This window comes from Pocillopora damicornis, chromosome 9 (genome assembly GCF_964200805.1).
Source record: "Pocillopora damicornis chromosome 9, jaPocDami1.2, whole genome shotgun sequence".
In the NCBI taxonomy this organism is placed as follows: domain Eukaryota; kingdom Metazoa; phylum Cnidaria; class Anthozoa; order Scleractinia; family Pocilloporidae; genus Pocillopora; species Pocillopora damicornis.
This window is the reverse complement of record NC_142678.1, coordinates 22,020,600-22,044,619: the sequence shown is the minus strand read 5'-3', so window position 1 is coordinate 22,044,619 and position 24,020 is coordinate 22,020,600. Positions and strand designations below refer to the sequence as shown.

The following is a 24,020-nucleotide window of genomic DNA, read 5'->3' as shown; positions in this document are numbered from 1 at the left end:
TTTTTGAAACTCCATGTAAGTGTTTGCCAATGTTTAACCAGTATGAGCACCTGTTTGAACAAACGAGGCCAAATTAAAAACTTTCTTACATTGTATTCTTACCAGAAGTAAGCAATATTTGATGCACAGTAAATGTTTCCTCACGAAACAAAGTTGGTGATTGAGCGTTCGGAATCTAGAAAATTTGGATTAATACATCTTATATGGCCATATCTACGATAAAGTGATTGATAAAGTGATAAGTTTCTCCCTGTGTTCTGTATGGTATTTATAATATAATCCAAATGAAGATGATATTCTATATCCGACAGGAATTAAAACCCTTTCCAATGCACATGACTGTAAGATTTTATCAGATACTACTTGATTAATATACTTTATTCATAGTTGTTTCTAATGCAACGTTGACAGAATTCCTTAATGCATATCAACGGTTCACCCCTAGGAAAAAAAATGTTTTTACGGCAACAGATTTGTTTCTAAACCCTTAAGTGTGGATGTTCTTTGCTTTTCATAATGATGTATTTAATTTAGTTTCAGTTCAGTTTACAAACAATTCTTATTATATTCCAAAGCGGCTGCCATGATACATTGCATCTTTATTAGCCCTGGCAACTCACTCAGCAGCCGAGGAGATTCTTAAGACCTTGGCCATAATTTCCACTGAAAATAAAACAGATGCAGGGGTTCATAGCGCTATTTGTTCGACTCAGTAGCAAAGCAACTTGCTCTAATAACTGTTTGAATCCACAGGACATTGTAGCATTGTTTTCATCTGCAAACATACGTACTAATGCAAAAATACTGAATGGAATCCAGCATACAGCGAACCCTAACACAATAGCAATGGAAAGCTTCAGCGCATTTCTCTCCCTTCTCAAGCGCTGAATTTGAGCGTTCATTGAGTGTTCGCCTGGTCCTCTCTGGGACTTCAGTTTCAAAAAAATCGCAAGATATAGAATAAACATCAGAACGAAGGGAATATAAAGTGCCATAAAGTATTTTGTCACCGACGAGGAATCGTCAAAAACACGCATCCATTGCCGCACACACTTGTACTCATGATCATATTCGACCAGCTTGAACGCGACCAGGTAAGGGATGAATGTAGCCATGGCGATGATCCACGTGGCGAGAATAAAGAAGCGATACAATTTTGAACTGAAGAGCGGAGAACGGAGGGGAAATACCACAGCTACAAATCGATCCACTGCTATCAGCACAAGGCTCTGAATTGACACAGCAGAGTTGCATTCATTGTTGCGCTCAAGTTCGTGGACATTTCGTAGACGCGTTCTTCAGTCACCGTTAAAGTCAAGTATTATCTTATGGAAGTCACAAACACCTCTATATGTATTACCGCTTGCTGTGGAAGTGATGTGAAAGTTTGAATATTTTATTTTGATGATGCACACTGAAACCAATTATTTTAGGTCTTTATTTGGGTTTGTTGTTATTTCCAGTTAATAGCTGTTTTTAAAATTACCGTCGTCAACTCTGGTGGAGCCGGAAAGAAGGAGAAATCTAGAAGAAAGTTTCGCAGTTTTCTACGTTATCACCCGCTAATTCGTTACCAGTCCACGGGACACTTTTAAGACAAAATAAAAGCGCTTTAGGGCCTGAAAAAACCGAGTTCTAATTTTTTTGAAATTTTTCTTTTATGGGAATTGGTTTTTACACATAATAAGCTAAATATTTACGCCAAAAAAATTTCGTGTCATGGACACTTTAACTCTAATTACCTAGAATTCTTTAACTCGTTTCGGCAGGTGAAAAAGGAAATTGTAAAAGGGATGTTTGAATTTTTAAATTGTTTGGGTTTGTTGTCATGGATCATGTCTTAAAGTGCATGTGACGCGAAATTTTTTTTTTGCATTTTCCGGTTAATAGCTGTTTTTAAAGTTAAAAATAATCGACCTTAGCGCCTAGCGAGTTCTCCTTAACCAATATTATGTGCATTGAAAGTAAGATTTGGCGCCTAAAAAGTATCGCAATGAAGCGCGCGGCAAAAACGATCATATTACATAGCTGTGGCGTAGAAAACTGTGAAGACACGTCGGTAACTATGGTGGAGCCGGAAGTAGGACAAATCTAGAAGAAAGTTTGACAGTTTTCAACGTTATCACCCGCTAATTCGTTACCAGTCCACGGGACACTTTTAAGACAAAATAAAACCGCTGAGAGATTATCACTCTGAAGCATGATGAAGCACTCTTTACTTTTAGTGTTTGGGCTTAACCTGTTAAAAGCTGCATTCTAGCAAAACTCTTAGTAATGAAAGTCACTTTCAAAACATTAGTATAATCTATCAGGGATCGCAGTTTTCCGCCGACAATGAATTCTCATATAAGTTCGTGGTTAAATCGACGTCGTGCATGTGCGTAAAACAAGGATCGCCTTATTTATTCGAGTAAACGCCCTAGGCGCTTGATACATTTTGAGACCTTCAGAGTGAGCGCTTATTCGAGAAGGGCGCTTATTTGATATTTTTCATTTTCAGCAAGTATTTAGTTTATTTCGCCACAAAATGATAAATAATAACAATACGCGAAAATGTACCATAAGCAGTGAATTTCGAGATTGTAAGGAAATATTTAATAGAGGCTCTCGATTGGGTTAACCGTTAGACTCCAACGCCAAAGCTTCTTCTTTAATTTATTACACTTTGCCGCTACAACGTTTACAGTTCCCTTTCTGATTAACTCCAACTCTAAAGCTTCTTATTTAATTAATAACGCGTTACCGCTACAACGTTTACAATATTCCCTGACCAGTTGAAAATACATACTGGCTGTCTTTTTTCGGGTGCCAAGTCAAAAATTTCAGAAGCAATATAGCGAGGCTCTTCTAAAAAGGATTACGAACAGTTTCAGCAAGTCAGAAAAAGATGACCAGAGTTGTAAAATGTGGAAAGTTTACTGTCACTAAACAGTAAATCAGTTGATGGATGGGTTAGGCCGCACCAGCTACTTCGTTAGAGTAGTTATTAGGGAGCTTAAGCATCAACGGCAGACGCGGACGGCAGCCGCAAGTTAAAAGTTCTTATTTCTTGCGGTCGATGAATTAGCGTCAAATCGCGCCAGATTTAGTTCCATTCTTTCTCCTGTTGCTGCCCGCGTCTCAAAAACGTCTCTGCTCAAATTCTCTATAAATAGGGATAACGAATTGGTGGGCATGTTCAGCCACATCAATGCGCGGATAAATCCAAACAGCATGCAGAAGGCTGGGGAGAAAACGATAACTAAGCAGCTTCGCCTGTAGGAAAACAACCGAAGAGATTCTTGAGACCTTGACGATAATTACCACTGAAGATAAAACAGATGCAAGGATTTACAGCACAGTACGAGCGCGTCAGAAGAAAGGCAATAGTTCCAAAGTATTGCATGCCACAAGATGACCATATAGCTATGTTTGATGAATAAAGAAACAGCATGAGGCAGATGCTGAGTGGCAACCAGCATACGGCGAACACCATGACAATGGCAACGGACATATTAAGAACATTTCTTTCTTTCTTCAAACGCCGTTCTCTTGCGTTAGCTGATTGTTCCCCAGGAATCTTCTGCGATTTAATTCTTAAGGCAATGGCAAAATAAAGTATGGAAATCAAAACCAAAGGAATATAGCTGGTAACAACGATCAATCCCAGTATGTAGGTTTGCAACGATAGGTACTCTCCAAATGTGTCATTCCATTGCATCGAACAAAGTAGCCCTTCTGAATACTCGACAACTTTAAGGGCGATCAAATATGGACAATGGACTGCCATGGCGATGATCCAAATGACGAGAATGAAGTACCGGCACTGCTCTGAACTAATCAGTGGGGAACGGAGAGGAAATACTACAGCCCCAAATCGATCCACTGCGATCAACAACAGGCTCTGAGTTGACACTAGAGTTGAGACATCTGTAGCGAAGGAACTCAGTTTACACACTGTTTGGCCAAGGGGACCGCCAACCAGCCAGTGGCCGGCCGTGTTTAATCGTACAAGAATTGGAGGAAAGTAGAAAATCGGGAACAACAGATCGGAGATTGCCATGTTTACAATCAAAATGTTGATTGGTGTTCTCAGAGTTTTCGTCCTATAGACAATTATTCCAATGAAGGTATTCGCAGCCAGCGACACAACAAATAGCAGACAGTAGGCGAGGGTTTCACTAATTCTTGTTGCTGTGGGGTTGAAGCAGCTCGACATGGACTGTGTTCCATTCACCATTACTTTCACGTTTGCAGACATTTTTGGATACCAAGAGATCAGGTTTTTCTTCAGCCAACAGCCTTGCAGTGTTACCTAAACTCGACTGGATGAAAACACAGCCTATCCATCTTATATAGATGAAACTTTCACATGTTTAATTAATGAACATGCCTAGGAAAATTCTAGAAAATCGACAGTCTTCACCTGAGACCTCTAACTAAGAAAAGTATGGTTGGAATCAACTGTTGTCCGAAATTAAGCAAACGATATGCTTTTTCAAATATTGTCGGCAAAAGGGACAATTTTCTCAAGTTTATAAGCAGGAGCCCATCCTATATGAGTTTATATAATCATTATCAATATTGTTCCAATGGCTCCAGAAATAGCCCAGCCACAAATGTTTACTGATATAGAATAATGGTTGACAGCTGGTAGCGAAAAGATCTACAATCTTCTTTTCAATTCAGAATTTATTTTTAATTATGTTGCCATCGAAAGTTTAATCCAGCCTCGAACTTACTGATTAGTCTTGTTGCTTAGTAAACTTATTGGAGTATTAAAGAAAATTTTCACGAAGTCGTACAGGACAATATAAGGCCGACTTCTTATGTGCGATAAAAAATGGTATGGCTTCATAAGTCTTCTTTTCAATTCAGAATTTATTTTTAATTATGTTGCCATCGAAAGTTTAATTAGCCTGAGCTTGTTGCTCAGTAGACTGGTTGGAGTTTTAAAGAAAACTGTCACGAAGTTGTAATAAAAGGGAAGGAAACATCCGGGACAAAGCCCGATTTCCTATATGCGAGAAAAATGGTATGGTTTCATAATTCACCAGGAGAACTTGTAATAATTTAACAAATTTACATGACAGAATTCATATGGCTTACGATGTAGATTTTTCCTTTAATCTTGTTTCTGTATTCGAGCAAAGATGATATCTCCGTTGCTTTAACCGACTTAAACGATCGCATACACTCATTAACCTTCTGTGCCTCGGCGAGGCCATCTATTCAAAATGTAAACATCGTTGAGCAACAAAATTCAGTCGCCGCGGTAAAACCAAAGTACAGGTGATATGACTATCAAAGAAGAACAAAAGGACAAAAGAGTAAAAAAAGAATAAATATCGGTTTCGATGAACCGTATCCCTGAAGTTGTTTTAAGAAAAGGATAATTTTCCTTTCTTTAACCAAGCTTTGGCACTGAGTAGTTCTCGGGGGGCTACCTTTAGTCTCAATAAACAAAACAAAGCTGATTACTGACAAATACCTTTCATTTACTTTCTTTAGTCCAACTTCTTTTACTGAGTTGGATTTAGTTTTCCATGAGGAACAGATCCAAATGATTTTTCCCATAGTAAAAACTCCTCTCCTTACTCGCTTATTAACTTTTTTCCTGTCTTTATTTTGTATTTTGTTATTTTATAAAAGCTGTAAGCAAAGTTGAATTCGATTCTCTTTCCCTCAGTAACTGGATTTAAGTAGCTCGTTACCTGTGTTCCATTCATCGTTGCGGTCACATTTGCCGACATTCAGCCAACAGCTCTGAACGCTCTTTTTTTAAGTGAACGCAGTGATGATTTGCATAGATATTATTATTGTTCTAAATTGCATACGTTAGCTTCTCCAGAAATTTAAGAATATCGACATATGTACCTGAACCTTCATTTTGATTAGCAAAAGTATCTACAACTGTAGTTACCTGAGATGAAAGAGTTGGGAATGATCTCATTTGGATAATTCTACTTTAAATAGAAATATCATTGGCCTCAGGAAAGTTTTAGAAAGTTCCATTTTCTCAGTCTATTTTCTTCTCTTGACGTGTATGTAAACAGCTGGTAATTACAACATTCAGTTTAAGGAAAGGAGAGACTTCCCTGAGAATTTATTAGTTATCGCATTTTTTATTTTGTTTCGTAAAAAATTAGCTGTAAAGAAGCGATACTACCTCGTGGAAAGAGTCTGCCACAAAATAACATGCATGTCCTTATTTATAAACATCTTTGTTAATTGCTACAGTATTTTCGGCGTAAAACTGTAAAGGTTTTTGTACGCTTTCAATACGTATCATAAATTTGTGCTTCAGTTACTTGATGCTGATTTTTGTATTTTTTAATTGACCGCTTGTTTGCATACTATTTTTGTACCAGATGATTGACGGCTGTCAGTTTCCAAGCCAGAATGAGTCGTGAAAAACTAATATCAGCTAACAAAAAGCGAGGAATGTGTGTGCGAGAACGGCCTGGTAATTGAGGAGCGGGAAACGGGGAAAAAATGAAGTTAAAATGAAAGCTGGCTGTTTTCTTCCCTTGCGAGGCGTGATCTAAATTAAAAAGGCAATGAAACTTAAGCAAATGACTGGAAAGCAAAAACTGAAATAGCGTTATTTGTTGAATAACGTTTGACAGCTGGTTTCATGTGATGACAGCTTATAATAAGTGAAGGAAAATGTTGCAGGATGTAGTATACAGTATGTTAAAGGATCACAGACAAACCAAGAGATTCTTTTGAGAAAAAACTTATTAAACTGAAAAATTTAATTTTACCGTTTTCCGTTGCCATAAACGACCGCATAAACGCACTTATGTTAAGTGCTCTGTTGAGGTCATTTATTCAAGGTGTAAATATTACTGAGCGACAAATGTCATGCACTCCCAAAGGTAAAAGCAAATTACAAAGTGGAGGTGATATGAGTGCTAATGAAGGAATTGATGAAGTTTAAAAAGCGTAACATTTATTTCAATTCTAGATCAATTTTGTTTTCTTAATTCAGTCAAACCCCAATGTCCCATGTACTTCTTTGACATCTCCTTTTATTTCTCATGCCAAAGAATAAACAGATGTTGTTCTTTCTATTGCTCTCCATATAATTTCGTCATAATTTCAAGCACACTCATTCAAACAATAAGTTAACTTTCTTTTCATTGTGAAAAAAGAGGATTTTAATTATATGTTTTCTGGTATATATAACAAGGCGAGGTCGGGTTAATTTTTCGCGAACACAAAAGTCATGAAAGGGCTGTGGTTATGTAATATGTTTTGTCTTTATTTACTGGATGCTACATGTGATCAATTCGATCTTATTTTTTTATCTGATCCTTTAACCTCTTGGAAAAATTTCAACGACAGCGCTCTACAAAAAGTGTTTACAAAATATGTACCTAGAATTATATATATCAAACGATCATTAAGCCATAATTATTCTAAATAACGGTTTAAGCCGTCATAAAAATTTTCTTAAAAATTCTTTGAGTTGCCAGTTACGTATAGACACGAAGTCTTGCGGTCTGAAGTGAGTTTTTCTAAGGAGTTTGAAGATCCTGGTTTATTTCAACTTCCTTAACCGGTCATTTTAAATTAATAAGTGCCAGAATACCAGTAGACAAGATATTTTATATATATATATATATATATTTTTTAGCGGGTCGATTAAGTTGTATCCCAATCTTTAAACTTCGTTCGTGACTGTTCAAAGAAGGAGTTTCACTTCAAAGTCGTATTAATTAGCCCATTTCTGTTATATATCAGCAGTAAAGCTGACATATTGTGTACCTGCACCAGAAACATCGTAAGCTAGTGAGCGAACATGCAACAGCTCGGGGGCTCAAACTACAACATAGCATATGGGTCAACCAGAAAGAACTGCCAGCTGTCCAACTATCAGCTTAATCAACAAGTCGCTTTCTGCTCAAAGACTTTCGAAATTTTTGTAACGGTGACAGCTTTTCAATCGACGTATTCCGGCCATTTATATCGTGTAAAGCCGCTCCATAAAATATTTAGCATTTTCTCTCTTTCGGTTTAAAAAGCATCTAGGTCAACCAGAAAGAAATCAGCTAAAGAGACTCTTAAAGCCTTGATGAAACCCCGACGGCAAATTTAGAATTCGATACCGCTCTCATACGTTATGCTGAAGTTGAGATGTGGCGCTGTAGGTGACGGTAAACATATCTACTCATTTGTAGACTTCGCAAAACCCCAACTAAAAATATAAATTCATTTGTTAAACTACATGTTCTTGCCGTTAGGATTGTTTAAGGTTAAAACGTATTACGTTTTGAAATACAACATGTATAGTAGTTTCCCGATTCCAGTTCACATATTAAGATCTTTCGTGGTACGAATTGATGTTTTCAGTAATTTTTATTTTTCTCAGTGGTCATTTGGTTTTAAGAAGTTTGTGAACTGAGCACGTCAACGGAAAAAGACCCCCCATGGATGTTTGCATTGAAAACGCCGCCTAATTGCTATGTCTTTTGAAAGACCTGCCGATGAAATATGTCAAAGCCACGGTATTTACACATAATTTTTATGCACAGGGCTCAACCCTAGTTAGCAATTTGAATCTAATAAGCTTGTACCTGATGGTACTTTGTTCACGAACTCCCCTTCAGCTGAGCGGATCATTTAAGTTTAGCGCTAACTGAAATGACTAGTGCTGGAAAAGATCAATCTTAGAAATTGAAGTTCCATGTTCTTCTTGATTCATGTTGTGACTGTTTTGAAATGACTTTTTAGATAATAATAAACCTATCATTCGCCCTATTTAACTACAAAAACAATAGCTACAAAACAACCTTACGGTAAATTATCTCTGTCATAATAACTTAATTAAGCGGTCTTTATCTTCAAACACCTTTGCATATTGCGAGACTACTTTTCGTGTAAACATTCCTTTTTGGGAATTTCCAACTGTCAGCTCACTTTCTATTTAACGAATTTCGAAATTCTTTTAACGGTGACAGCTTTTTGATCAAAGTATTCCGGCCATTTGTATCGTAAAGCCGCTCTGTAAAAATTTTGCATTTTCTTTCTTTCGATTTAAAAAGCATAATAGCAAATGGAGATAAATAGTTGACTTAAACGACTGCATAAGCTCATCAACCATATGTGCCTCGGCGAGTCCATCTAGTCAAAATGTAAACATCGCCGAGCGGCAAATTTCAGTCTCCGCGGTAAAACCAAAGTACAGGTGATATGACTATCAAAGAAGAACAAAAAGACGAAAGAGTAAAAAAAAAGAATAAATGTCGGCCTCGATGAACCGCATCCCTGAGGTTGTTTTAGGCAAACGATAATTTCCCTTAATTTAACCAATCTTTGGCTCTGAACCCAACTTTTAAAATAAGAAAAACTGCATGAACAGACGAAGCAGCGTAATTTTGCTTGAATTATTTAGTTTATATTGAAGTCCATTCAGACAGGAATACGCTTCTTGCTTTATGTCTTGTACATCTTTTCGGGGAGTTAATTTCACTAACTTGTTAATTTATTTTCGTCACCAAAACTCCCATAAAGTTTCTTGAGGTTAACAAGATTTTCCGTTATAAAAAATTAAGCTTTTATACCTGGCTTCTTATCTTCTTCTGATTTTTTGACATGCCGCTGAATGCAAATGAGAGATCAGTTTCAAGAGGGACCAATGAACGTCTTTATCATCATAGTTTTTAAAAACATCAAACTGACAATCGACAAAGTTCACCTTTGTTATTCAACTAAGAACTTTACTAAAAAGATATTTTTTACTGTAAAGTTGACTTTCCTTAAGTTCTGATTAAAACAGTCAGGACGAAATTTATCCTTGATTGCGACTAATTAGCATTTTATAGTGCGTGGCCTAGCTACGGCGGCGCAACCTGATTAGCCCTTAGCGCTATGGAGAAGCAAATGAAGGGATTTTTAGGACCCTGGCGGTAATGTCCAATGGAAATAAAACAAATGCAGAGGTTTACAGCACAGTATGAGTACATCAAAATCGGACAATCTCCGTGAAATATTAAAATCCACAAGACCATATTACTGTTTTGTCTGATGAATAGATAATGTTACTTTTTCCATCAGAAGCGTTTGGGAAATTTTCATACAATAACACGAGAGCGAATTTCCGACACAGATGACTTTATTTCACAGATCTGACATTTTCTCGATTCTGACGGCCAAAGTGTAAAGGAAAAAGACATTTTTAAAATTCGTCCCCCATTATGCTTCATGAAAACTGGGTGTTATCTGAAGCCTGTAGTAAGAAGTGATTAAGTTCCGTCTGTCTTTATTTGAACATGTTCATATCTTTTCGTCTGTCTTTATTTAATTTGAATATGTTTATATTATATATGAAATCTTAATCAGAATTATAGGGGGGTAAAGTGTAAAAGAATCCGTGATCTCTTTCATATCATTAACTAGTCATGATTTCTCGACAATTTTGTACTAAATAAGTGAGTCATTGGCAGCCCTTTCTCTTATTTCAATTAAGAAATATATAACGAAACTACGTCCAAGGAAACCTCTGCGTGCCATCTTTTATGCGCCTGCCTCCTCGCCTGTCTTTGCTGACTGTAAGCTTCCGACAGGCGAGATCCATGAATAAATTGAGGGGGAGGGAAGACAAGAAGACTTTATTTACTGAATGTTGCTATTCGAAATAAAGAAAAGAGATCTGACAGACGTCATTAAGCGGACTCTTTTTGAACAGAATTGTTTAATCAGTAGCAAGAGAATATTAAATGTTTATATTCTGTTGTCAGTAGCTTTCCTCTTTCAGATATTTTTTCAACCCACAATATACGATTGAGAGAATCAAATATTTGATAACTGCGTCAGGATGCCGCCAGCATATCGCGTCCTATTCTTGAATCTCTATGTAAGTGTTTGCTAATGTTTTACCAGTATGAGCACCTGTTTGAACAAACGAGGCCAAATTAAAAACTTTCTTATATGGTATTCTTACCAGAAGTAAGCAATATTTGATGCAAAGTAAATGTTTCCTCACGAAACAAAGTTGGTGATTGAGCGTTTGGAATCTAGAAAATTTGGATTAATACATCTGATATGGTCATATCTACGATAAAGTGATTGATAAAATGATAAGTTTCTCCCTGTGTTCTGTATAGTATTTATAATATAATCCAAATGAAGATGATATTCTATATCCGACAGGAATTAAAACCCTTTCTAATGCACATGACTGTAAGATTTTATCAGGTACTACTTGATTAGTATATTTTATTCATAGTTGTTTCTAATGCAACGTTGACAGGATTCCTTAATGCATATCAACGGTTCACCCCTAGGAAAAAAATGTTTTTACGGCAACAGATTCGTTTCTAAACCCCTCAGTGTGGATGTTCTTTACTTTTCATAATGATGTATTTAATTTAGTTTCAGTTCAGTTTACAAACAATTCTTATTATATTCTTATTATATTCCAAAGCGGCTGCCATGATGTTACATTGCATCTTTATTAGCCCTGGCAACTCACTCAACAGCCAAGGAGATTGTTAAGACCTTGGCGATAATTTCCACTGAAAATAAAACAGATGCAGGGGTTCATAGCGCTATTTGTTCGACTCAGTAGCAGAGCAACTTGCTCTAATAACTGTTTGAATCCACAGGATATTGTAGCATTGTTTTCATCTGCAAACATACGTACTAATGCAAAAATACTGAATGGAATCCAGCATACAGCGAACCCTAACACAATAGCAATGGAAAGCGTCAGCGCATTTCTCTCCCTTCTCAAGCGCTGAATTTGAGCGTTCATTGAGTGTTCGCCTGGTCCTCTCTGGGACTTCAGTTTCAAAAAAATCGCAAGATATAGAATAAACATCAGAACGAAGGGAATATAAAGTGCCATAAAGTATTTTGTCACCGACGAGGAATCGTCAAAAACACGCATCCATTGCCGCACACACTTGTACTCATGATCATATTCGACCAGCTTGAACGCGAGCAGATACGGGATGAATGTAGCCATGGCGATGATCCACGTGGCGAGAATAAAGAAGCGACACAGTTTTGAACTGATCAGTGGGGAACGGAGGGGAAATACCACAGCTACAAATCGATCCACTGCTATCAGCACAAGGCTCTGAATTGACACAGCAGAGTTGCATTCATTGTTGCGCTCAAGTTCGTGGACATTTCGTAGACGCGTTCTTCAGTCACCGTTAAAGTCAAGTATTATCTTATGGAAGTCACAAACACCTCTATTTGTATTACCGCTTGCTGTGGAAGTGATGTGAAAATTTGAATATTTTATTTTGATGATGCACACTGAAACCTATTATTTTAGGTCTTTATTTGGGTTTGTTGTTATAGATCACGAAATTTTGTTTGTATTTTCCAGTTAATAGCTGTTTTTAAAATTGCCGTCGGCAACTATGGTGGAGCCGGAAGTAGGACAAATCTCAAAGAAAGTTTCACAGTTTTCTACGTTATCACCCGCTAATTCGTTACCAGTCCACGGGACACTTTTAAGACAAAATAAAAGCGCTTTAGGGCCCGAAAAAACCGAGTTTTAAGTTTTTTGAAATTTTTCTTTTATGGGAATTGGTTTTTACACATAATAAGCTAAATATTTACGCCAAAAAAATTTCGTGTCATGGGCACTTTAACTCTAATTAGCTAGAATTCTTTAACTCATTTCGGCAGGTGAAAAAAGAAATTATAAAAGGGATGTTTGAATTTTTAAATTGTTTGGGTTTGTTGTCATGGATCATGTCTTAAAGTGCCTGTGACGAGAAATTTTTTTTCGCATTTTCCAGTTAATAGCTGTTTTTAAAGTTAGAAATAATCGACCTTAGCGTCTAGCGAGTTCTTCTTGACCAATTTTTTGTGCATTGAAAGTACGATTAGGTGGCCAAAAAGTACCGCCATTAAGCGCGCGGCAAAAGTGATCATATTACATAGCTGTGACGTAGAAAACTGTGAAGACACGTCGGCAACTATGGTGGAGCCGGAAAGTAGGAGAAATCTAGAGGAAAGTATGACAGTTTTCTACGTTATCACCTGCTAATTCGTTACCAGTCCACGGGACACTTTTAAGAAAAAATAAAACCACTGAGTAATTATCACTCATGAAGCATGATGAAGCATTCTTTACTTTAAGTGTTTGGGGTTAGCCTGTCAAAAGCTGCGTTCTAGCAAAACTCTCAGTAATGAAAGTCAATTTCAGAACATCAGCATAATCTATCAGGAAGGGATTGCAGTTTTCCGCCGACAATGTATTCTCATTTAAGTTCGTGGTTAAATCGACGTCGTGTATGTGCGTAAAACGAGGATCGCCGTATTTTTTCGAGTAAACGCCCTGGGCGCTTAATACATTTTTAGACTTTCAGAGTAACCGCTTATTCGAGGAGGACGCTTTTGTGATTTTCTTCATTTTCAGCAAGTATTAAGTTTATTTCGCCACAAAATGATAAATAATAACAATACGCGAAGATGTACCATAGGCAATGAATTTCGAGATTGTAAGGAAATATTGAATAAGTTATACTCCTCTTAGAGGCTCTCGATCGGGTTCACCGTTAGACATAAAACGGCCTAAAAGTTTAGCCGTTAGGCGGAAAAATTGGCAAATTTTAACCTTTAGTCGCAAAAACGCCAATTGTTGGGGCGTTCGAAGGAAACTAGCTTGCATGAGCAAACTGGACGGAAGGTACCAAGAATTGTGCTCACGGAAGCTTCTTCTTTAATCAATTACGCGTTGCCGTTACAACGTTTACAGTATTCCCTTAATGATTAACTCCAACTCTAAAGCTTCTTCTTTAATTTATTACACGTTACCGCTACAACGTTTACAGTATTCCCTTTCTGATTAACTTCAGCTCTAAAGTTTTTCTTTAATTTATTACGCGTTGCCGCTGGCGTGTGTCTTAAGGAGATCCCACATTATCTCAACAACGTCTATTGTCACTTTGCCTGACCAGTTGAAAATACGTACGGGCTGTTTTTTTTCGGGTGCCAAGTCAAAAATTTCAGAAGCAATATAGCGAGGCTCTTCTAAAAGGGATTACGAACAGTTTCAACAAGTCAGAAAGAGATGGCCAGAGTTGTAAAATGTGGAAAGTTTGCTGTCACCAAACAGTAAATCATTTGATGGATGGGTTTCGCCGCACCAACTACTTCGTAAGTGTAGTTATTAGGGAGCTTAAGCATCGACGGCAGACGCGGACGGCAGCCGCAAGTTAAACGTTCTTATTCCTTACGGTCGATGAATTAGTGTCAAATCGCGCCAGATTTAGTTTTATTCTTTCTCCTGTTGCTGCCCGCGTCTCAAAAATTTCTCTGCTCTGTTTATTTCTCTCTAAAGAAACGGCGGGCATGTTCAGCCACATCAATGCGCGGATAAATCCAAACAGCATGCAGAAGGCTGGGGAGAAAACGATAACTAAGCAGCTTCGCCTGTAGGAAAACAACCGAAGAGATTCTTGAGACCTTGACGATAATTACCACTGAAGATAAAACAGATGCAAGGATTTACAGCACAGTACGAGTTCAACAGAAGAAGAGCAATAGTTCCAAAGTATTGCATGCCACAAGATGACCTCATAGCCATGTTTGATGAATAAAAAAACAGCAAGGCGTAGATGCTGAATGGCAAGAAGCATACGGCGAACACCAAGACAATGGCAACGGACATATTAAGAACATTTCTTTCTTTCTTCAAACGCCGTTCTCTTGCGTTAGCTGATTGCTTCCCTGGAATCTTCTGCGATTTAATTTTTAAGGAAATGACAAAATAAAGTATGGCAATCAAAACCAAAGGGACATATCTGGTAACAACGATAAATCCCAGTATGAAGGTTTGCAACGATAGGGACTCTCCAAATGTGTCATTCCACTGCAACGAACAAACTAGCCCTTCTGAATACTCAAGAACTTTACAGGCGATCAAATTTGGGCAAGAGACTGCCGTGGCGACGATCCAAATGACGAGAATGAAGTACCGGCACTGCTTTGAACTGATCAGTGGGGAACGGAGACGAAATACTACAGCTACAAATCGATCCACTGCGATCAACAACAGGCTCTGAATTGACACTAGAGTTGAGACATCTGTAGCGAAGGAACTCCGTTTACACACTGCTCGGCCAAGGGGACCGCCAACCAGCCAGTGACCGGCCGTGTTTAATCGTACAAGAATTCGAGTAAAGTAGAAAATCGGGAACAACATATCGGAGATTGCCATGTTTACAATCAAAATGTTGATTGGTGTTCTCAGAGTTTTCGTCCTATAGACAATTATTCCAATGAAGGTATTCGCAGCCAGCGACACAACAAATAGCAGACAGTAGGCGAAGGTTCCTCCAATTCTTCTCGCTGTGGGGTTGAAGCAGCTCGACATGGACTGTGTTCCATTCACCATTGCTGTCACGTTTGCAGACATTTTTCGATACCAAGAGATCAGGTTTTTCTTCAGCCAACAGCCTTGCGGTGGGTACCTAAACTCGACTGGATGAAAACACAGCCTATCCATCTTATATAGATGAAACTTTCACGTGTTTAATTAATGAACATGCCTTGGAAAATTCTAGAAAATCGACAGTCTTCACCTGAGACCTCTAACTAAGAAAAGTATGGTTGGAATCAGCTGTTGTCCGAAATTAAGCAAACGATATGCTTTTTCAAATATTGTCGGCAAAAGGGACAATTTTCTCAAGTTTATAAGCAGGAGCCCATCCTATATGAGTTTTTAAAATCATTGTCAATATTGTTCCAATGGCTCCAGAAATAGCCCAGCCACAGATATTTACTGATATAGAATAACGGTTGACAGATGGTAGCGAAAAGATCTACAATCTTCTTTTCAATTCAGAATTTATTTTTAATTATATTTCCATCGAAAGTTTAATCCAGCCTCGAACTTACTGATTAGTCTTGTTGCTTAGTAAACTTATTGGAGTATTAAAGAAAATTTTCACGAAGTTGTAACAAAAAGGAAGGGTACAGGACAATATAAGGCCGACTCCTTATGTGCGATAAAAAATGGTATGGCTTCATAAGTCTTCTTTTCAATTCAGAATTTATTTTTAATTATGTTGCCATCGAAAGTTTAATTAGCCTGAGCTTGTTGCTCAGTAGACTGGTTGGAGTTTTAAAGAAAACTTTCAGGAAGTTGTAATAAAAGGGAAGGAAACACCGGGACAAAGCCGATTTCCTATATGCGAGAAAAATGGTATGGTTTCATAATTCACCAGGAGAACTTGTAATAATTTAACAAATTTACATGACAGAATTCATATGGCTTACGATGCAGATTTTTCCTTTAATCTTGTTTCTGTATTCGAGCAAAGATGATATCTCCGTTGCTTTAACCGACTTAAACGATCGCATACACTCATTAACCTTCTGTGCCTCGGCGAGGCCATCTATTCAAAATGTAAACATCGTTGAGCAACAAAATTCAGTCCCCGCGGTAAAACCAAAGTACAGGTGATATGACTATCAAAGAAGAACAAAAGGACAAAAGAGTAAAAAAGGATAAATATCGGTTTCGATGAACCGTATCCCTGAAGTTGTTTTAAGAAAAGGATAATTTTCCTTTCTTTAACCAAGCTTTGGCACTGAGTAGTTCTCGGGGGGCTACCTTTAGTCTCAATGAACAAAACAAAGCTGATTACTGACAAATACCTTTCATTTACTTTCTTTAGTCCAACTTCTTTTACTGAGTTGGATCTAGTTTTCCATGAGGAACAAATACAAAAGATTTATCCCACAGTAAAAACTCTTTTCTTTCTCGCTTATTAACTTTTTCCTGTCTTTATTTTGTATTTTGTTATTTTATAAAAACTGTAAGCAAAGTTGAATCCGATTCTCTTTCCCTCAGTAACTGGATTTAAGTAGCTCGGTACCTGTGTTCCATTCATCGTTGCGATCACATTGCCGACATTCAGCCAACAGCTCTGAACGCTCTTTTTTTAAGTGAACGCAGTGATGATTTGCATAGATATTATTATTGTTCTAAATTGCATACGTTAGCTTCTCCAGAAATTTAAGAATATCGACAGATGTACCTGAACCTTCATTTTGATTAGCAGAGTTGGGAATGATCTCATTTGGATAATTCTACTTTAAATAGAAATATCATTGGCCTCAGGAAAGTTTTAGAAAGTTCCATTTTCTCAGTCTATTTTCTTCTCTTGACGTGTATGTAAACAGCTGGTAATTACAACATTCACTTTAAGGAAAGGAGAGACTTCCCTGAGAATTTATTAGTTATCGCATTTTTTATTTTGTTTCGTAAAAAATTAGCTGTAAGGAAGCGATACTACCTCGCGGAAAGAATCTGCCACAAAATAACATGCATGTCCTTATTTATAAACATCTTTGTTAATTGCTACAGTATTTACGGCGTAAAACTGTAAAGGTTTTTGTACGCTTTCAATACGTATCATAAATTTGTGCTTCAGTTACTTGATGCTGATTTTTGTATTTTTTAATTGACCGCTTGTTTGCATACTATTTTTGTACCAGACGATTGACGGATGTCAGTTTCCAAGCCAGAATGAGTCGTGAAAAACTAATATCAGCAAACAAAAAGCGAGGAATGTGTGTGCGAGAACGGCCTGGTAATTGAGGAGCGGGAAACGGAGAAAAAATGAAGTGAAAATGAAAGGTGGCTGTTTTCTTCCCCTGCGAGGCGTGATCTAAATTAAAAAGGCAATAAAACTTAAGCAAACGACTGGAAAGCAAAAACTGAAATAGCGTTATTTGTTGAATAACGTTTGACAGCTGGTTTCATGTGATGACAGCTTATAATAAGTGAAGGAAAATGTTGCAGGATGTAGTATACAGTATGTTAAAGGATCACAGAGAAACCAAGAGATTCTTTTGAGAAAAAACTTATTAAACTGAAAAATTTAATTTTACCGTTTTCCGTTGCCATAAACGACCGCATAAACGCACTTATGTTAAGTGCTCTGGTGAGGTCATTTATTCAAGGTGTAAATATGACTGAGCGACAAATGTCATGCACTCCCAGAGGTAAAAGCAAATACAAAGTGGAGGTGATATGAGTGCTAATGAAGGAATTGATGAAGTTTAAAAAGCGCAACATTTCTTTTAATTCTAGATCAATTTTGTTTTCTTAATTCAGTCAACCTCAATGTCCCATGTACTTCTTTGATATCTCTTTTTATTTCTTATGCCAAAGAATAAACAGATGTTGTTCTTTCTATTGCTCTCAATATAATTTCATCCCTTCGTTTAAACCTATTTCAAGCACACTCATTCAAACAATAAGTTAACTTTCTTTTCATTGTGAAAAAAGAGGATTTTCATTATATGTTTTCTGGTATATATGACAAGGCGTGGTCGGGTTAATTTTTCGCTGACACAAAAGTCATGAAAGGGCTGTGGTTATGTAATATGTTTTGTCTTTATTTACTGGGTTCTACATGTGATCAATTCGATCTTATTTTTTTATCTGATCCTATAACCTCTTGGAAAAATTTCAACGATAGCGCTCTACAAAAAGTGTTTACAAAATATGTACCTAGAATTATATATATCAAACGATCATTAAGCCATAATTATTCTAAATAACGGTTTAAGCCGTTATAAAAATTTTCTTAAAAAATCTTTGAGCTGCCAGTTAGGTATAGACACGAAGTCGTGCGGTCTGAAGTGAGTTTTTCTAAGGAGTTTGAAGATCCTGGTTTATTTCAACTACCTTAACCGGTCTTTTTGAATTAATAAGTGCCAGAATACTAGTAGACAAGAAATTTTATATATATATTTTTTAGCGGGGTCGATTGAGTTGTATCCCAATCTTTAAACTTCGTTCGTGACTATTCAAAGAAGGAGTTTCACTTCAAAGTCGTATTAATTTGCCCATTTCTGTTATATATCAGCAGTAAAGCTGACCTATAGTGTACCTGCACCAGAAACATCGTAAGCTAGTGAGCGAACATGCAACAGCTCGGGGGCTCAAACTACAACATAGCATATGGGTCAACCAGGAAGAACTGCCGGCTGTCCAACTGTCAGCTTAATCAATAAGTCGCTTTCTGCTCAAAGACTTTCGAAATTCTTGTAACGGTGACAGCTTTTCAATCGACGTATTCCGGCCATTTATATCGTGTAAAGCCGCTCCATAAAATATTTAGCATTTTCTCTCTTTCGGTTTAAAAAGCATCTAGGTCAACCAGAAAGAAATCAGCTAAAGAGACTCTTAAAGCCTTGATGATAATTTCCATAGAAAGCGAAACAGATTAGTGATGGTAATAAAACCGAGTGAAGTCTAATTCGGTCTGTAATCATACGAGGGATCGACTAAATCGAACGACTGCGAGGTGGGAGTCCGATTTGTTGATCACGAGTATGATTACAGATAGACTTGGAAGACAAGAAGTGAAAACAACAATTTTAGAGAAATTTATTTACATATAAAAGACGAAACACAAGTCATTTTTAAGGAAGGTAGCTGAACGCAATGCGTGATCTGAATCTAAAGGCAAACATGAATAAAGCACATGATAGAATGGCGACTACCGTAATAGAATAATTTAGTGATGTTGAATGACAGTTGACAGCTTGTCTCAGAATCATCATGCATGAGAAAGAAGTTTTTCTAAAATAGAAAAGTTTAAGCGTGACGTTAACGGCAAATGGTATTGCAAAAGGCGACTATACAACGTTTTTCAGTCTACTTTCAGCTTTAATACCTGCCAGACAACTTTGGATTATTTCCGTCCAGCTAATGGCTATTATAATTTATATTGTTAATAATCAGACTTTATTCCATAAATTGAGTGAAGCAAACATTTATTTAAATAGAGTGTAAGAACCCACAAGAGAATTGCAACCTGAGGAAGACACTCCGAATCTCTGAGCGTGTAAATTAAAAATTCATTTTTAAGCCATAGATGGTCATAGATGTGAATCAAGTTAATGAACCACTTCTCTGTACTTTCTCATCTGATCTGGCTTTATTTTTACGAACTCAGAAATATGATCATACTCAGACGGCCCAGACGAGAACGGAACAAACGAAGGATCTAATGGGTAAAACAAATAGCTCAGCACGTGCGTTTTAAAATTTCCTTCATTATTTTAGCCGTCCTCTGCAAAACATCAACGTGAAATGACCAAAAATTTGCGTCCACTGGGAACGGAAACCCCGACGGCAAATTTAGAATTCGACACCGCTCTCATACGTTATGCTGAAGTTGAGATGTGGCGCTGTAGGTGACGGTAAACATATCTACCCATTTGTAGACTTCGCAAAACCCCAACTAAAAATATAAATTCATTTGTTAAACTACATGTTCTTGCCGTTAGGATTGTTTAAGGTTAAAACGTATTACGTTTTGAAATACAACATGTATAGTAGTTTCCCGATTCCAGTTCACATATTAAGATCTTTCGTGGTACGAATTGATGGTTTCAGTAATTTTTATTTTTCTCAGTGGTCATTTGGTTCAGCATTAAAAACGCCACTTAATAACTGTCTTTTGAAAGACCTCCCGATGAAATATGTCGGTATTGACACATAATTTTTATGCACAGGGCTCAACCCTAGTTAGCAATTTGAATCTAATAAGCTTGTGCCTGATGGTACTTTGTTCACGAAACTTCCCTTCAGCTGAGCGGATCATTTAAGTTTAGCGCCAACTGAAATGACCAGTGCTGGAAAAGATCAATCTTAGAAATTGAAGTTCCATGTTCTTCTTGACTCATGTTGTGACTGTTATGAAATGACTTTTTAGATAATAATAAACCTATCATTTGTCCTATTTAACTACAAAAACAATAGGTAAAAAACAACCTTATGGTAAATTATCTCTGTCATAATAACTTAATTAATCGGTCTTTATCTTCAAACACCTTTGCATATTGCGAGACTACTTTTCGTGTAAACATTCCTTTTGGGGATTTCCAACTGTCAGCTCAATTAATAAGTCGCTTTCTATTTAACGGGTTTCGAAATTCTCTCGACGGTGACAGCTTTTTAATCAACGTATTCCGGCCATTTGTATCGCGTAAAGCCGCTAGCGCTCTGTAAAAATTTTGCATTTTCTTTCTTTCAGTTTAAAAAGCATAATAGCGAATGGATAATAAATAGTTGACTTAAACGACTGCATAAGCTCATCAACCATATGTACCTCGGCGAGGCCATCTATTCAAAATGTAAACATCGCTGAGCGACAAATTTCAGTCTCCGCGGTAAAACAAAGAACAGGTGATACGACTATCAACGAATAACAAAAAGACTAAAGAGTAAAAAAAGAATAAATATCGGTTTCGATGAACCGTACCCCTGAGGTTGTTTTAGGCAAACGATAATTTCCCTTTTTTTAACCAATCTTTGGCTCTGAACCCAACTTTTAAAATAAGAACTGTATGACAAAGACAAAGCAGCGTAATTTTGCTTGAAGGGATCAAAATATATTGAGAGCAATAGAAAGAATAACATCTGTTTATTCTTTGGCGTCAGAAATAAAAAGAGATATCAAAGAAGTAAATAGGACATTGGGGTTTGACTGAATTAGGAAAAAAAATTGATCGAGAATTGAAAGAAATTTTGCGCTATTTAAACTTCATCAATTCCTTCCTTAGCACTCATATCACCGGCCACTTTGTAAGTTGCTTTTACCTCGGGGTCTTCATGACATTTGCCACTCAGTAATATTTACACCTTGAATAAATGACCTCACTAGAGCACTTAACATAAGTGCGTTTATGCGGTCGTTGATGGCAACGGAAAACAGTAAAATTGAATTTTTCAGTTTACTGGGTTTTTCTCAAAAGAAACTCTTGGTTTCTCTATAATCCTTTAAAATACTGTGCACTACATCTTGGAACATTTTCCTTCAATAATTATAGGCTGTCATCACACGGAACCAGCTGTCAAACGTTATTCAACAAATAACGCTATTTCAGTATTTGCTTTCCAGTCATTTGCTTAATTTTATTGCCTTTTTAATTCAGATCACGCCTCGCAGGGGAAGAAAATAACAAAATACAAAATAAAGACGGTAATACATTACTGAGTTGGATTTAGTTCTGCATGAGGAACAGATCCAAAAGATTTTTCCCACAGTAAAAACTTCTTTCCTTACTCGCCTATTAACTTTTTTCCTGTCTTTATTTATTTATTTTTTATTTTATAAAAGCTGTTAGCAAAGTTGAATCCGATTCTCTTTCCCTCAGTAACTGGATTTAAGCAGTTCGGTACCTGTGATCACAATAGCAATGGAAAGCTTCAGCGCATTTCTCTCCCTTCTCAAGCGCTGAATTTGAGCGTTCATTGAGTGTTCGCCTTGTCCTCTCTTGGACTTCAGTTTCAAAAAAATGGCAAGATATAGAATAAACATCAGAACGAAGGGAATATAGAAAAATGCAATAAAAAGTGCCATAAAGTATTTTGTCACCGACGAGGAATCGTCAAAAACACGCATCCATTGCCGCACACACTTGTACTCATGATCATATTCGACCAGCTTGAACGCGACCAGATACGGGATGGATGTAGCCATGGCAGTGATCCACGTGGCGAGAATAAAGAAGCGATACAATTTTGAACTGAAGAGCGGAGAACGGAGGGGAAATACCACAGCTACAAATCGATCCACTGCTATCAGCACAAGGCTCTGAATTAACACAGCAAAGGAGAGGTCGGCTGAAAAAGGAGCGAGCTTACACAAAACCTCGCCAAGATGGCCTCTAATGGGCCAATCATCGTCATGTATCTCTACTACAGTTTTCGGGATCAAGAATATCGGGAACAATAGGTCTGACATAGCCATGTTTACAATTAGATAGTTGATGGGTTTTCGCATGGTTTTTGTCTTGTAAACAATTATTCCAATAGAGGAATTTCCAACCACAGAAATAATAAATATTACGCAGTAAGCAATTGTGTGCCCAATCCTCAATGCTGTGGGATTATAGCAGTTCGACGGCTGAGTTGCATTCATTGTTGCGCTCAAGTTCGTGGACATTTCGTAGACGCGTTCTTCAGTCACCGTTAAAGTCAAGTATTATCTTATGGAAGTCACAAACACCTCTGTTTGTATTACCGCTTGCTGTGGAAGTGATGTGAAAATTTGAATATTTTATTTTGATGATGCACACTGAAACCTATTATTTTAGGTCTTTATTTGGGTTTGTTGTTATAGATCACGAAATTTTGTTTGCATTTTCCAGTTAATAGCTGTTTTTAAAATTGCCGTCGGCAACTATGGTGGAGCCGGAAGTAGGACAAATCTAGAAGAAAGTTTCACAAATTTTCTACTTTATCACCCGCTAATTCGTTACCAGTCCACGGGACACTTTTAAGACAAAATAAAAGCGCTTTAGGGCCCGAAAAAACCGAGTTTTAAGTTTTTTGAAATTTTTCTTTTATGGAAATTGGTTTTTACACATAATAAGCTAAATATTTACGCCAAAAAAATTTCGTGTCATGGGCACTTTAACTCTAATTACCTAGAATACACGAAGATGTACCATAGGCAATGATTTTCGAGATTGTAAGGAAATATTGAATAAGTTACACTCCTCTTAGAGGCTCTCGATCGGGTTAACCGTTAGGCATAAAACGGCCTAAAAGTTTAGCCGTTAGGCGGAAAAATTGGCAAATTTTAACCTTTAGTCGCAAAAAAGTTAACAGTAAAAATTTTCTTAGTAATCACAAAGGAAGGAATTTAACCGCTAGCCGTAAAATGGCCGACATTTTAACCGTTAACCATCGCCTTCTAAAGTGCCTCCTCCTATACACTACGATTTTTTTGCAAGCAGGGGGGTGGGGAGGGGGAAGCAGAAGGAGAGGGGAGGGCCCATAATCGAGGTGAGGCGTCAATCCGATAAATACGGAACTTGAGAGGAATAACCGTAATAACAATTTAGCTTATGAGAGAAAAACCAGTCCGCATAGCTTTTTTTGATGTTATTTATTTCATCTTGGATTTAAATCAGACTTTATTTTTTCTCATCTAATTATAGCAGCTTATTGATCGAAAAAAGTCTTTCATTTTACAGGCTGAGTCTAAAATATTTAAAATGATTGTTATATAAACATTAAAGTCGGAAATCCTGAA

The 24,020-nt window shown here is 37.1% G+C and overlaps 5 protein-coding genes across 5 annotated transcripts; all 5 read right to left on the bottom strand.

Moving 5' to 3' along the window:
* Positions 1 to 507: 507 nt before the first annotated feature.
* LOC149040700 (substance-K receptor-like) lies at positions 508 to 1,837 on the bottom strand. Its single transcript, XM_089181598.1, has 2 exons — positions 1,743 to 1,837; positions 508 to 1,296 (listed from the first exon to the last, which is right to left on the bottom strand). The coding sequence occupies exons 1-2, from the start codon at positions 1,835 to 1,837 to the stop codon at positions 621 to 623; spliced, it is 771 nt and encodes a 256-aa protein (XP_089037724.1). The 3' UTR covers positions 508 to 620.
* A 773-nt stretch (positions 1,838 to 2,610) lies between these two features.
* LOC149040699 (RYamide receptor-like) lies at positions 2,611 to 4,255 on the bottom strand. The gene has a single exon (XM_089183578.1). It carries the CDS (start codon positions 4,238 to 4,240, stop codon positions 3,242 to 3,244), a length of 999 nt encoding a protein of 332 aa, XP_089039704.1. The 5' UTR covers positions 4,241 to 4,255; the 3' UTR covers positions 2,611 to 3,241.
* A 7,203-nt stretch (positions 4,256 to 11,458) lies between these two features.
* On the bottom strand, positions 11,459 to 13,870 carry LOC149040698 (substance-K receptor-like). The gene is made up of 2 exons (XM_089181597.1): positions 13,833 to 13,870; positions 11,459 to 12,134 (listed from the first exon to the last, which is right to left on the bottom strand). Exons 1-2 carry the CDS (start codon positions 13,868 to 13,870, stop codon positions 11,459 to 11,461), a joined length of 714 nt encoding a protein of 237 aa, XP_089037723.1.
* A 498-nt stretch (positions 13,871 to 14,368) lies between these two features.
* LOC149040697 (RYamide receptor-like) lies at positions 14,369 to 15,457 on the bottom strand. Its single transcript, XM_089181772.1, has one exon. It carries the CDS (start codon positions 15,455 to 15,457, stop codon positions 14,369 to 14,371), a length of 1,089 nt encoding a protein of 362 aa, XP_089037898.1.
* A 6,673-nt stretch (positions 15,458 to 22,130) lies between these two features.
* On the bottom strand, positions 22,131 to 22,925 carry LOC149040696 (neuropeptide SIFamide receptor-like). The gene has a single exon (XM_089181596.1). It carries the CDS (start codon positions 22,923 to 22,925, stop codon positions 22,131 to 22,133), a length of 795 nt encoding a protein of 264 aa, XP_089037722.1.
* Between the last annotated feature and the right edge of the window lie 1,095 nt (positions 22,926 to 24,020).

Coding starts and splice junctions, on each gene's coding strand:
- LOC149040700 (XM_089181598.1), bottom strand. CDS start 1,837: ATGATCCATGACAACAAACCCAAACAATTTAAAAATTCAAACATCCCT. Junction 1,297..1,742: donor AACGAGTTAAAGAATTCTAG/GTAATTAGAGTT, acceptor CGGTGACTGAAG/AACGCGTCTACGAAATGTCC.
- LOC149040698 (XM_089181597.1), bottom strand. CDS start 13,870: ATGTGGGATCTCCTTAAGACACACGCCAGCGGCAACGC. Junction 12,135..13,832: donor ACACACGCCAGCGGCAACGC/GTAATAAATTAA, acceptor CGGTGACTGAAG/AACGCGTCTACGAAATGTCC.
- LOC149040696 (XM_089181596.1), bottom strand. CDS start 22,925: ATGTCCACGAACTTGAGCGCAACAATGAATGCAACTCAGCCGTCGAAC.
- LOC149040697 (XM_089181772.1), bottom strand. CDS start 15,457: ATGGATAGGCTGTGTTTTCATCCAGTCGAGTTTAGGTACCCACCGCAA.
- LOC149040699 (XM_089183578.1), bottom strand. CDS start 4,240: ATGTCTGCAAACGTGAAAGTAATGGTGAATGGAACACAGTCCATGTCG.